This window comes from Geospiza fortis, unplaced genomic scaffold (genome assembly GCF_000277835.1).
Source record: "Geospiza fortis unplaced genomic scaffold, GeoFor_1.0 scaffold16, whole genome shotgun sequence".
NCBI lineage: Eukaryota > Metazoa > Chordata > Aves > Passeriformes > Thraupidae > Geospiza > Geospiza fortis.
Window position 1 is genome coordinate 7,563,018 of NW_005054302.1, and position 13,372 is coordinate 7,576,389.

General features: G+C 36.2%; 1 protein-coding gene across 1 annotated transcript in view; it reads left to right on the top strand.

Annotated features, from left to right (window-relative positions):
• The window catches only part of TRPC6 (transient receptor potential cation channel subfamily C member 6), a 28,793-nt gene that overhangs the window by 12,929 nt on the left and 2,492 nt on the right, over nt 1-13,372 (top strand). Inside the window, exons 5-9 of the mRNA XM_005417725.3 lie at nt 1,669-1,896; nt 3,633-3,897; nt 4,715-4,910; nt 6,099-6,302; nt 12,230-12,313. Of these exons, the coding sequence (XP_005417782.1) occupies nt 1,669-1,896; nt 3,633-3,897; nt 4,715-4,910; nt 6,099-6,302; nt 12,230-12,313 (977 nt within the window). The remainder of the gene's footprint in view (nt 1-1,668; nt 1,897-3,632; nt 3,898-4,714; nt 4,911-6,098; nt 6,303-12,229; nt 12,314-13,372) is intronic.

Genomic DNA, 13,372 nt, shown 5'->3' on the forward strand with positions numbered 1-13,372 from the left:
AGGGAGTTTATTCAGCTGTCTGCATTCCCACGTGGGCCTTGTGTTTTTTATTAGATGGCAGCAGGATTCATGTGTCTAGTTGATCATAAACATGCAGACTAAGTATTTAGGTGAAATCTATATTATCTGAAGATTAATTAATTCAGTTTTATGAATATCAAAGCAAAGCGTCTGCCAGTTTTGGGGTGGTTGAGTCCCAGTGTGAGTTTCCAGGAGGAAAGATTTTTACATGATGAGACAAGATTTATTTGTGTCCAGTTGTCTCTTAATCTCTTATTTTGCAAGCATGCCTGCAGAACTAATAGTGTTTAGCTGAACATATTAGTGACGAAAGAGAAGAACATAGATCCCTGAAGATTCAGTAGTAGATTTTTTTCCATTCCAGCACAGGAATAAAATGAGTGCTATGAGCAGTGCTCTGAGCTGACCCTTTCAATTTGGTGATGTAGAACTCTTCAGCATCAGAACTTGAGCATACACCTTCCAAAATATTTTAGCTGTCAGATTCTTACTTACAAGTCTACTGCTTTTAGTCCAGTAGGGTTTAGGTGCACAAATATTTTAAGGATCTGGTTGTTATATCAGTGAAAAGTGAGAGATAAATTCAAGCTATCCATTCAAGAGCTTATGCATTTAAAGTATTGTGCTTTTATGATCTCACTGTGATTGAAATTTGTATACCAACTGATTATAGCTTTAAAAGACCTTGGCAGTATTTATTTATTTAATTGTAAAGCTATTTATAAGTTATTATAATTTTGTATTTTAGGAATAATATAGCACTTAGGTTTCCAAAGTCTATAAACATCAATATTTTTATCTGGTAATAAAGAAGTAAATAATAAAGTCTCAATTTGAAGTTCTACTTTGCTAATTTAATCTATTTTTGTATCAATATCATGCCTAAGACAGTTTATGAAAAATTGATTTATGCATACAGATGTGACATTGAATTTAGCTACTATAATTGACATTATTATTGTCCTTATCTGAAAATGATGAAAAGTGCTTTCAATTTGGTAAGTGTAAAAATTAATGACATTATTCCATTCAGTTATTAGCTCTTTAGAATTTTACTTCATAATTACATAATTTTTACCTTGAAAAAAAAAAAAGTATTTTCACAATAAAAAAAGCTGTCATAAACTGATAATATACTTCCATTTTATTACTAAGGGACAGTAGTTAGGAATCAGACAGATACCTTTGTCCTATTGAAGAAGGATTAGGTCTGAGTCTTACTTTCATGATCATTTGTCACATATGTAAAAGAGACTGTAGCCAGGGAAAAGGCAAATAAGAAATTTTGAGTTATGTTTTAGCTCTACCACCACTGTATGTTCATGCCAGAGCATTTCTGCTCTTCTCATCTCATTCTGTGTCTGTAACAGATGGTAATACTCACATCCCATTCCTCTCTTGGAAAGCTTTTGTAGTTTTACAGGAAGAAGCAGTCTGAAAGATTGTTTTTATTACTCAGATGAGAAAGAAGTCTCAGAATGTATATAAATTTGTAGGTCCAAGGATTTAATTTTGTGTTTGAATGCCCACTGATCAAAAGAGTTTTGAATTTGACTGCAACCAAGAGCATGTCTTATATATAATAAAAATATAAAACAGGCACGAAGAATAAAGAACACACTGTTTTCTCTGTTCTCTCTTATACAGGCATGATATGGTCTGAATGTAAAGAAATTTGGTCCCAAGGTCCAAAGGAATACCTGTTTGAGTTATGGAATATGCTTGATTTTGGTATGTTAGCAATTTTTGCAGCATCATTTATAGCAAGGTTTATGGCATTTTGGCATGCATCCAGAGCCCAGAACATCGTTGATGCAAATATGAAAGATCTGACAAGTCCAACACTGGAGCCCAACATAAAATACTACACCTTGGGTGAGTTGATTGCACACTTATTGGGCCAAAACAAACTGATTTTCTTTTAATTAGTCTCCAATACCATAATTTCACAATGTAGTACTGAAGAAATTCCCACTGCTTCTCTTCTTTATCTTTGTGGCAGGTTGAACATGAGCCAGCAGCGCCCTGGCAGCCAGGAGGGCCAACCCTGTCCTGGGGGCATCAGGCACAGCATGGCCAGCTGGGCAAGGGAGGGGATTGTCCTGCTCTGCTCTGCACTGGGGCGGCCTCACCTCCAGGGCTGGGGACAGTTCTGGGTGCCACAATATGAGAGGGATATTAAACTAGAGAGAGTGTCCAAAGGAGGGCAATGAGGATGGTGAAGGGCCTTGAGGGGAAGTCATATGAGAAGCAGCTGAGGTCACTTCGTCTGTTCAGCCTGGACGGGAGGAAGCTGAAGGGAGAGCTCATTTCTCTTACAGCTTCCTTGTGAGGGGAAGAGGAGGAGCAGGCACTGATCTCTGCTCTGTGGTGACCAGCGACAGGACTCAAGGGAATGGCCTGAAGCTGAGTCAGGGGAGGATTAGGCTGGGTATCAGGAAAAGGTTCTTCATCCAGAGGGTGGTCAGACACTGGAACAGGCTCCCCAGGGAAGTGGTCATAGCACCAGTCTGTCTGAGATCAAGAAGCATTTGGACAATGCTCTCAGGCACATGGGGTGACTCCTGGAGATAGTCTTGCACAGGGCCAGGATCTGGACTCAATGATTGATCCTCATGGGTCCCTTCTGACTCAGCATGTTCTGTGATTCTATGATTCCACTATTGGATCATAGTTCCCCTGGCTAAGTTTGTACATATTTTTGTAGACTGTTCTAGACAGCACTGAAATGAAGTAATACCAAAATAAATTCACTGTCACCCACCCCTTTTCTAGATCATTTTAATCTGTTCAAATATACAATACTGTCCTGCAAACCAGTCTGTGGTGGTGCAGTTTTGAATGGAATGTATTGTAATGCAGGGACAGAACTGAGCAATGAGATACAGGAAGTTCATAAACCATTTTTGCCAATATATCTTTTATATATTATTTGCTCAGAGACTCTATTCTATTTCTTTAATATTTCTCAATCCCCGCTCTTTACCAGTAAGAGATAAAAATGTTAAGAAACTTGCTTGGGATATTTGGGAAGTCCTAGAAGGTATTTTGCCCAAATGGGGAAAAAATTAAGCACTGTTGACTTGTGTTCATTCTCAACACCACCACATTTCTCTTACCAATATTAAATATTTTTCTCTAGACACTAATTTGCATCAGTTTCTGTCTTTATTCTGTGCTTCAGATACTATTTCTGAAAAGGTTGCATTTTCGCACTATCCAGACTGCAGAAAAGCAGAGCAATTAAAATGTATATATTCTGAAACACATTAAATTGTAGTCTTATAAATTTTACTGGAAAGTTATAAATTTAACATAAGTCTTAAAGCAACTAGTTGAGGCATTTTTTTCATGCATGCATATACACTTGAAGTCTGTTTGAAGAGGATCTGTGTATGGATGGTGTTAATAGTGAGTATTTAATGCCAGGTTTTTTCATAGGATAACAAACAGAACTTGATGGACACCAGGTTGAACATGAGCCTGTGCAGCAAAGAAGGCCAGTGGTAACCTAGGCTACATTAGGCAGAGCACTGGCAGCAGGTGGTCCAAAAAGGCCTCCTATAGATAAGCACATGTTGTACTGACAGAAATTCTCATCTTTTTTCCAGCCAGAATAAACTGGGATCCATCAGACCCTCAGATCATTTCTGAAGGGCTGTATGCAATTGCAGTGGTGTTAAGTTTCTCACGGATAGCCTACATCTTACCAGCTAATGAAAGCTTTGGACCACTGCAGATATCACTTGGCAGAACCGTTAAAGACATCTTCAAGTTTATGGTGATATTTATCATGGTGTTTGTGGCTTTCATGATAGGCATGTTTAATCTCTATTCCTACTATCTGGGGGCAAAACAAAATGAAGCTTTCACAACGTAAGTACAACTGATTAAATTGTAACCTTTATTTTCTTAACAATAACTCAGTAAAATACTAAATGTTCTTTGCAATGCTACTGTATTTTTGAATGTGGGGAGCTGAGATCTCTTTATCAAAGCAAGAGAAAATAAGTTGTCAAACACATGGAGATAAATAGGAAAAAATACCTCAGAGGTTTGGACTTACGTTTATTTATAAACTGATTGGGAGGAAATACATGTATTTAAAACAACTAATCTGAAAAAAAAAAATCACTATTTCTACACCATGACTTTACCCTGGAATTGTGGAATAGTAAAAACTCAGCTGGAAGATTATGGTCCATAAGACTAATTTTTCTGAAAATTGATGATTTGCCATCAGATATCCTGTCTTCTTCATAGTTTTGAAATATTTGTCATATTAATGGTGAAATAATTCCCAGTAAGTGAACTAATGGGGCAATTTAAATAAAGTATTTACAGGTTAATTATTTTTAATTTTTTTTCATGTTAACCGTAAGCTTGTAGTATATATTAAAGTATTTAACAAGCAAATCATTGTAATATTCTTTTGAGGATAGATATATGATTCGTAAAACCATCTGATCTGAACCAGATGGTTCTATTGTTAGTTCTGTTAGGAATTTTGTGTTATGAAACAGACTGTACCTATGAAATTAGACAGTCTGCTTTTATGTACAGAGGTGGAGTTAGACATTATGATAATGGAAAAATTTGTACACTGTATAAAATTGATAACTGGCAATTTCTACAATAAGAATATACAGCTTTTCTTCAATAACATTTGCATGTGTCCAATTTCTCCTTTTAGTGTTGAAGAAAGCTTCAAAACATTGTTCTGGGCTATATTTGGACTCTCAGAAGTTAAATCAGTTGTTATCAATTATAAACACAAATTTATTGAAAATATTGGTTATGTTCTTTATGGAGTCTATAATGTTACCATGGTCATCGTCTTACTGAACATGCTTATCGCAATGATCAACAGTTCATTCCAGGAAATTGAGGTAAAAAGTCCATTTATGATGAAATATCACCCTATTTACTGTTACAACTAATTGTCTCTGGCTCCTGGAAAATTTTCTTGTTGACATCAAGAGAAGTACCACATAAGCTTTTGGAAAATTTTAGAAGAAAATATTAATGCCGCTGTTCATTTTTATTATAAAATACCTGTCAATTACTTGTCTGCATGTGCTTGTAATAGTAAGAACCAGACTAGAATAAGAAACTACTGGTGAATTGTGTTATGGGCTACATGGTGTGACTTTGTGGATCTTTCATTTGCCTCATTTGTAATTACTTGTGAATCTTTCATTTGCCTCATTTGTAATTACTTGCTGAGATCCAGCATGACCTTTTGCATTCCATGGAAAACAGAGGGCTAAATCTTTATCACTGTTTAGGAAAAAAGTAAGCAGATCTCCAGGAGCTGGGCCATCCCAGACTTTGCTAGGGGATGCTCTTGTCAAAGCATCAAACACAGGTTTGACTCTGCTTTGGTCCCACATTCTGGGCTCTGGCTGGGGCCTGTAGCATTGTCAAGCTAGAGCAAGAGCAACACATTCTCTAGGGATGTTCACATTCTTCTGGATCAGGAGGCCACAGGGCAAATCTATCAGGTTTGGAACATTAAAAATACAGTGACTGGACAAAACAGCTTCTAAAAACAGATACAGCAATATTGAGTCATGACCTTGAACTGATGTCAGTCCTTTCTGCGTAAAACCTTCCTAAACCTTACAGGGGGAAATAAAGTGAGTGTTTTGGTGATCATAAATGATAAATATAAACCTTGGTGATGATAGTATATCTGGTTTAATCATATATTTCAGAAAATTGAAGGAATTAGGTAAGAATCACTTTATCTTTTTTAACTTCATGTTCAAAGTAATAGAGTCTGTAGAGTAGTAATAGAGTCTGTCATTGTGGTCCTGTATTGCAGACTATTAGCACTCACTCTGGAACAAACAACATTTAAATTAAATCCATTCTGTTCTTCTGCAATTGCACTATTTTAAATGGATTAATAAGAACAGTTCAATTCACTGAAATTTTGGTTTTCATAAATCTTTATCTGTTTGAGATTTACTTCAGCCAATTACACTTAAAACACACATAAAGGTTAGCTAGAGCATCTTCAATAATCAGAGTGGTATTAACCATGTCTTAACTGCTGTGTTTCTGTTTTACAGGATGATGCTGATGTAGAATGGAAATTTGCAAGGGCTAAACTTTGGTTTTCTTACTTTGAAGAAGGAAGAACTCTTCCAGTACCCTTCAACTTAGTGCCAAGCCCAAAATCTTTGCTTTATCTCCTAATCAGAATAAAAAAATGTATTTCTAAACTGGTTTTGTGCCAAAAGAAAAGCTTTCAGGAAGATGCAGAGATGAACAAGGTAATTTTTTTCTTGTATATACTGACTGCTAATTTTAGAAGAAAAAGCCAATTTTAACTTCATTTTTATTATTGCCGTGCTTTATTCATAAATTTCCCAGCATACTTAATTCATACTGAATCAGTCACTAATATGGGAGAATAGAATAGAATAGAATAGAATAGAATAGAATAGAATAGAATAGAATAGAATAGAATAGAATAGTTACAATCCCTGCTGACTGTCGGGTCCAATGATGTCTTCTGCTTTCCCCTTCTCTGCAAGTCATTTTATCTCAGAATACCATCTAGATGGTCAGACAGATTTTACTTTTCATAAATACACACCTGCTTTTTCCAGCCACCATCTGTTCTTGCATGGACTCCAAGAAGTTTCATTTTTCATTGCATTATTTTGCCAGTTACTGAAGGGAGGCTGAATGGCCCAGGGTTGCTCGAATCATAATTTTGACCTTTTTTGAAGATAGATCTGACATTTGCTGTTCTCCAGCTTTTGGGGACCTCTCCCAATACCCGTGGTCTTTCAGAGATGATAGCATATTTACAAGGGGGGCATCTGCTCTCTCACATGCATCTGTGGATGTAGTACTCTGACTTGCCTGGGTCAAGTTCTTCCTATCTCCTAGAATTCCTTCACTGAGCACAGAGGTCTGAGAAACTGTTGATGAAACCTGAGGCAAAAAAGGCATCAAGTCCCTCATTATTACCTTCATCCATCTGTCACTTAAATCCCTTTCCCCACTGCCAACAGGCCTGCATTTTCCTTGTGCTGCTATACATTGCTGTTGTAGCAATAGTTCTTACTGCCCCTGCAAATGTCAGTTTAAGGCAAGCTTTGTCTTTCCTAATGCCACCCTCACATGCCTGGGCAGTCTCCAAAGTCCCCCCTTGGTACCCTGTCTCTGCTTCCACTGAAAATGCTCTTTGCTTTTATTGTAAAATATTTTGTTGCCTGTTTTACTTACACGGCTTCAGTAAAAAGCACTTGAGTTGATTCATTGGACTTGCTTAGTTTGTAGCAGGTGTATTTTTCCTGCACTGTCTTGGTATAGATCATGTCAATTGCTTGAGAAAAACATTGAATGGTACGTGATACTGGAAATGTAAAGACTGGCACTATTCTAGCAGTATTGTGACATGTTAGGGAAGAAAAGTTGTGCAAGGCAGCTGATCAGTTGTAGTGAGTAGAAAGGTGAGCATATGCTAACATACAGGGAAAAAAAGAATTTGTCATGGTGGCAAAACAAAATTTTCTTCAATGGAAATTAAAGTGTGGAAGGATCTTTGTTAAAATGGGCTGTGGTCTGAGCAGAGGCCTGTTCAAGGTTAGGAGTTCTTGAATTTTTTGTCAAGAGGCATTAGTCCTTAATCTGGGGACCAGTAAAGAATTTATGTGCATCTGTCAGTTCTCTATCACCAATGTGACCAGCACCTTTTTACACTTATTAGCTGAAGAGTAAAAGAGGAAAAAATGTTCACTATCATAGAAAGAAAAAATGCATTTTTAGGGAAAAATCCTGTGCCTCTGGGTAAGTTTATACAGTTTATGAAAACAAATATAGGTATTACAAACACTGTCATCAAAGTTCTTGTTAAGTTCAAGTGTCTCATCTCTATTCCCAGTAATTTTTCTAGTGTTTCACAGATCTCACTTCATTTTATTTGGAAAATCTAACCCTAATGTGTTTAGGACCTAACAGAAAAACACATGCATTTGCTCAAGTTTTTAATGAATCTGACATTTGCAAAACTTTTCTTCAGGCTGCCTGATGCAACCCGATTTTGAAACCTCTGTGAGTGATAAAGTCATCACTAAAATATTGCGCATTTGAGGCAATGCATATAAACTTAAAAATGAGTGGTGGTGGAAAACAACAAATGGTTCTTTTCTAATTCACTTACTCTGTGAATTTGAAAAGCACATAAGTAGGTTACAAGCTTGTGTTAATGACTTTTTAGCATGAAATTTATGTTCCCATAAACCAGGTACTCTTATAAGTCCCATTTATACAGACTAAGGAAAGAAGATGTATTTTTATCATTCCATTCAAACCTAGCAATTCATGTTTTTTAGCAAGTTTCTAGAAAGGTGCAAAGTGTAATAATTACCAGTCTTATATAAAACAGCAGCAGGTTTGTCAGCTTTTACAGCAGTCCCTCTGAAAGAGAGCTGTAGGGATGCAAACATTGTTTATCAGATTTTTTCCTAGCCCTGAATTAATTTTAAGTCTTCAAATACTAATGCTTTACCCTCAGTTCAGATTTTAGTATAACTAATCCTAAATGAAATGTGCTTACTCTGCAGCCAAAGCAGCTATAAAAATGCAAATCAAATTAAAAAACACGAAAGTTTACGTTGAAAAACATAAAGTGTCTGAGTTGTATTTATTAATTTCTCAGGTTTTGCAGTAGATACTAGCAGATGATTACATTTTTACTTACCTTTTGGGCTTCTACATGCTGAATTTATCTGAATCTATGAGCTATTGCCATCTTGTGCACTTCCAAGAAGTAGCTAAAGTGGTTTTGTGTTACCTTTTGATCCTCTGTTGGCGATTCATTATTGTTGAGGCTGTCATGGCATCTTCTCAAGGGCACTCTCACGCTTTTGGGATTTTGACTTTGTGGGTTGATGCTGCTATGATTGCTGAGCAAGGAGCTACCCGTGCAGGGAGCTACTATAAATAAAATGAGCTGTGGAAAGATAAGGAAGTATTTGGCAAGACCAGACCCAAGACTTGATGGCTGTGTTTGTGCTAGTATTACATGGGTAGCTTACCTGGCTATTGAGGCCAATTCAGGAATGGCTTGCCCCTATTCAGATAGTTTTCCTCACAAAACAGGAAACCTCTTGTCCCCAAGCCACTCCAGTTGCCAGACTGTGCCTAGGAAGATAGAAGGTTGCTCTGGTGTGAGTCCTACCTGGGAGCACAGTGAAAGTTTACTGGTGGAAGACATTGCACTGCAGTGCCCAGGAATGTTAACACACACTGGAGTTCACTGATTCAGACCCAGCCTGTGGGTTGTTCTGCTGCAGAGCCTGTATCTTCTCTCTGCAAAAGCTGCAGCAGCTTCAGAGTGAGTGGGAAGACAAGAATTAGGGTGGGAAGGAAGGAAATGCTACTCCTATCTCCAGCTCTGCCCTGATTATTGCTAGCAGAAAACGAAGCCAGATGCTGTCAGTGCTAAACAGCAAGTATTTTACATAGCTGTGTTCAAAGTATAGTACACCAGAAATTAATTTCCTGAGACATATCTAAATACAATACTAAAGACTGTGAAGATGTTTTCTTTCAGGCTGTTGATTAAGATCCATAGATTCCTTTCTTCAGGCTAGAATTGGCATTTTAAATATCAATTGAGTGAGAAACTCAAACCAATAAAAAGGAAAAAAGAAATTAAGGAAAAGGAGAGTTTTTTTAAAAAACCTACTTTGACTACTGTTCTAAATTTTCAAATTGCCTTGGGATTGAGAAAATTTGTTGCTCAAGTGTCACAGAACTTTTTCATCTTCCTGAGCTAAAAATCAGCAGTGAGAGATAATATATTTAAATTTTGTTCATTAAACATGGCCCTTCAGAAAAAAAGTAAGGGACAGCTATTTATTGAAGTAGTTTTAAGCCCTCACTCAAACAAGACAAATATGTTAACTTTAACTTTCCTAGTGTAAAACAGTATTTCTGAAATTTTCATGAGTGACATCTGGTTATAGGAGCACAAACTTAGTCACTTTCTGGGAACCCTCCTTTTTGATCCAAGAAAGTACAATTCTTTGGAATTGCAAGTTGACAGCAGCTTCTGATTTAAGACATTCATAAAGTGCTGAAGAAACCAGCTATAATAATTTCATTACTATTCTGATTGAATTGAATTTTAAGTAATACAAGAGAATAATGAAATGAGAGGCAAGTTTAAAGATGAAGGTGTTTTCAGAAAACAATGATCCATGTATCCTGCATTTCATATTTCACCCCCCACTCTAGAAGCAGAGTTATTTTGGGTGGGGGTTTATGTCATTGTTTTATTTAAGTTACATAATTTCCCCTCTGGTTACTCATATTCAATAAATGGTAACTTAAAAATACAGATTCTTGGTCAGTCACCAATGTGACAGGCTGAGTGCACTCTAGTACTAATTTTGGAGAAAAAAAAAAGCCATAGGCAGGAAGCTTAAAGAGTGTCTAAAGAGAGCTTAAAGAGACTTAAAAATGTTAAATGTGATAATGAAATCTTGGCAGTCTCTGCCACCAAGTGGTCATTCAGCAATTTACAGTGGATCTTGTGTCCTTTACTGGTACACATAAGAAGATCTAAAGTTTCACACTTCTGATTTACCTGCCAACTTTCAAGGTGGCTAATTAAAAGTAAATTATTATCTTAAAAACGGTTCTGGCGGGTGAAGGTTAACATAAAGACATTACAGTGTGCCTGGTTTTACAAGTTTGCAGTGTCATAATTCATCTCACCACATATTACCAATTTTGCTATTTCAAGTGAAAATCAAATTGTAATTGAGCAGTAGATTAACTTTTGAGGTGAAACAATGTAACACAAGTTTGAAACTGGTAACCAGCATGACACTTTGCTTTTAAAATATGTAATAAAATATGTAGTAAATACCCAAGGCAACTTCCCTCTGCTGCTGCAGAGGAAGCGTGATCTTACACTTATTCTACTATATTATTTCAAAAAATGGTGCATGAGAAATCCAGGAGCTGAAATAGCACGAAAATTGTTTTTCTCTTTTAACCCAGTTTTGTAGATGAGGCCCAAGCAAGTATAATTAGTTCTAAAATCCTGAAAAATATAGTGATTACATAGTGATTGTGTAAACTCACTAGTCATTATTTTTTATTATAAATCAGATACCTAGTTTAAGTTAAAATATTTTGATAAGATTATACTTTCTAATATATATTCAAAATATCTGAAGTAGCTTTATTCAAGCATAAAAAATAGTAACTTGCCCTTTTTATACATGCCTGTCCACATGTAGATTAATATATAAGAGAAATATTAATTGTTTTATATGTTTTACATTATTTATCTTTTATTATTACTTTTGCTTAGTCAAGTAAACATAGACTAAATAGATAAATAATGTTTTTTTTAAAAGTATGGACAAATAGATTTGTGAATCTTTCTGAAGAACCGAAAATTCCCAAATTCAGTGTACACTTTATATTGATTGCTAATGAATATATTTTACCAATAGATTTAATCAATTTTTGTATAAAATTTAAGAAATTTTTGTATCAAAATACAAGCCTGATCTAATAGAAGGTCTCCCTGCCAATGGCAGGGGCATTGCACTACCTGTTTTTAGATGTCCCTTCCAACACAAACCATTCTGTGATTCTATGGAATGCTGAACAAAATCTAATAGTATTTAACTTACTCTCGGTGTACAGCTGCGTAAGCAGCAAATCCTGCCCTATTTTTGTCAACAAATTGTATCCCAGCATATCCCACAGAGTATTTAACAGGCTTCAAAGTGCCCCAGTCTGCTTATAAGTAGATGCTTGATATATTAGGACACAACACAGAGAGGTTCAATGGAAATACAAAATGATCCCATGGAATTTGAGACACTGCACTGATGGTCCCATCCTTTGAAAGAGTAAAAATTTGGTTAGACCATGTATAATTCCAGGGAATTGAATTTTTAGTGACAGTCCTACTTATTCCTCATCCAGATCAACTATGATTTATACTTCTTGCACTGCTGTTTGTTGAACTGGCCCCACTCTTTATCTAAAGCAATACCATTTGGTTTTGCAGTTTCTGTTCACTACAGTCCAGTTGTTCAGCTTGAGTCCCAGTTCACCATTTTGTGATGCCTTAGGTTTTCTGTCATAGGATATATACATGAAATATACATATTGATATTCTATTTATTTTGTACTATAAATAATGTTTCTGTTTCAGCTTGATCAAAGGAAGCAATCGAGTATAAGAAGCTCAGATGAAATCCACTTAAACAGTTTAAACAATCCTCCAAGACAATACCAGGTAAAAACCAGTTTATTTTTAAATAAAATCAAGAAGTAGTAGAACTAGCAGAGTGATGGCATGAGAACAGTTTTGAATTTATGCTAAGTAACATAAGTCAAGGATAAATCCACAGACCTTGTATATGTCAGAAATAAATGAAATGGTTTAGGTATTTGCAGTACAATTTGAGGGTGTTTTTCACTCCTCTTTGTTTCTGAAATGGTACCCTTATAGTGCAATTTATTTGTGTGCTTTAGAGAAATGTTCTTAATTTTAGAGTTGAGTCCTCAACTGCACAATGTGAACTGAGAAATCCAAAAATAAACCCCAGATCTTTCCATTCCATTTGCTGAAGCAGATCAGCTTATTGTGGCACATCTCTACATACAAATGCCTCAAGCACTGCAAGTATCTGTCAGCCTTTATCCTATCAATGCAATCTCGTTTTCCTTTGCCTCCTAAACAACTGCAAATGAGCCTTTGTGCAGTTAAGTATAAAGAGACCCAGCACAGTCCTCATAAATCTCAGCTATTCTGGTCCAGAGACTGCTTCTTTCCTTCTTGTAATACTACAAAATGAGTGGAAAGGAAGAAGCAAGAGGTACCTGGGCAATATAAAAAGACAATCTGAATGAAAAAAGATACACAAAATGAGTATACTTTATTGACCACAAGAGAGATTTTTCCCTTGGGCAGGCTAGCTCTGCTCCACTTTTATGTTACGCAGTGTCTACAGGAGTCTGTTCCAAAAACTCCCTCACTTTTTCACAGCCAATTTCATTATGATGCAGGGATAAATACTAAGATTAAAAATCTGCCCCATAAACATGTTGTGTGGCTTTGTATTTGAAAGATTCTTGGATCATTATAATAAACAGTACAGCTGCTGACCTTGCAAGTGTGACTGCAGTGATGGCCTGGGACCACTAAGCTGGCATGACTCACCTCAAAACCAGCTCTATTATTGTGGAGACAAAAGCAGACATATAAATCTATGAATGTTTTCTATCTTAAAATGGAAAAGAAAAAGTATTACGTTGTCATGGACTACACCCTATGAAAATATTAAACCCAAAG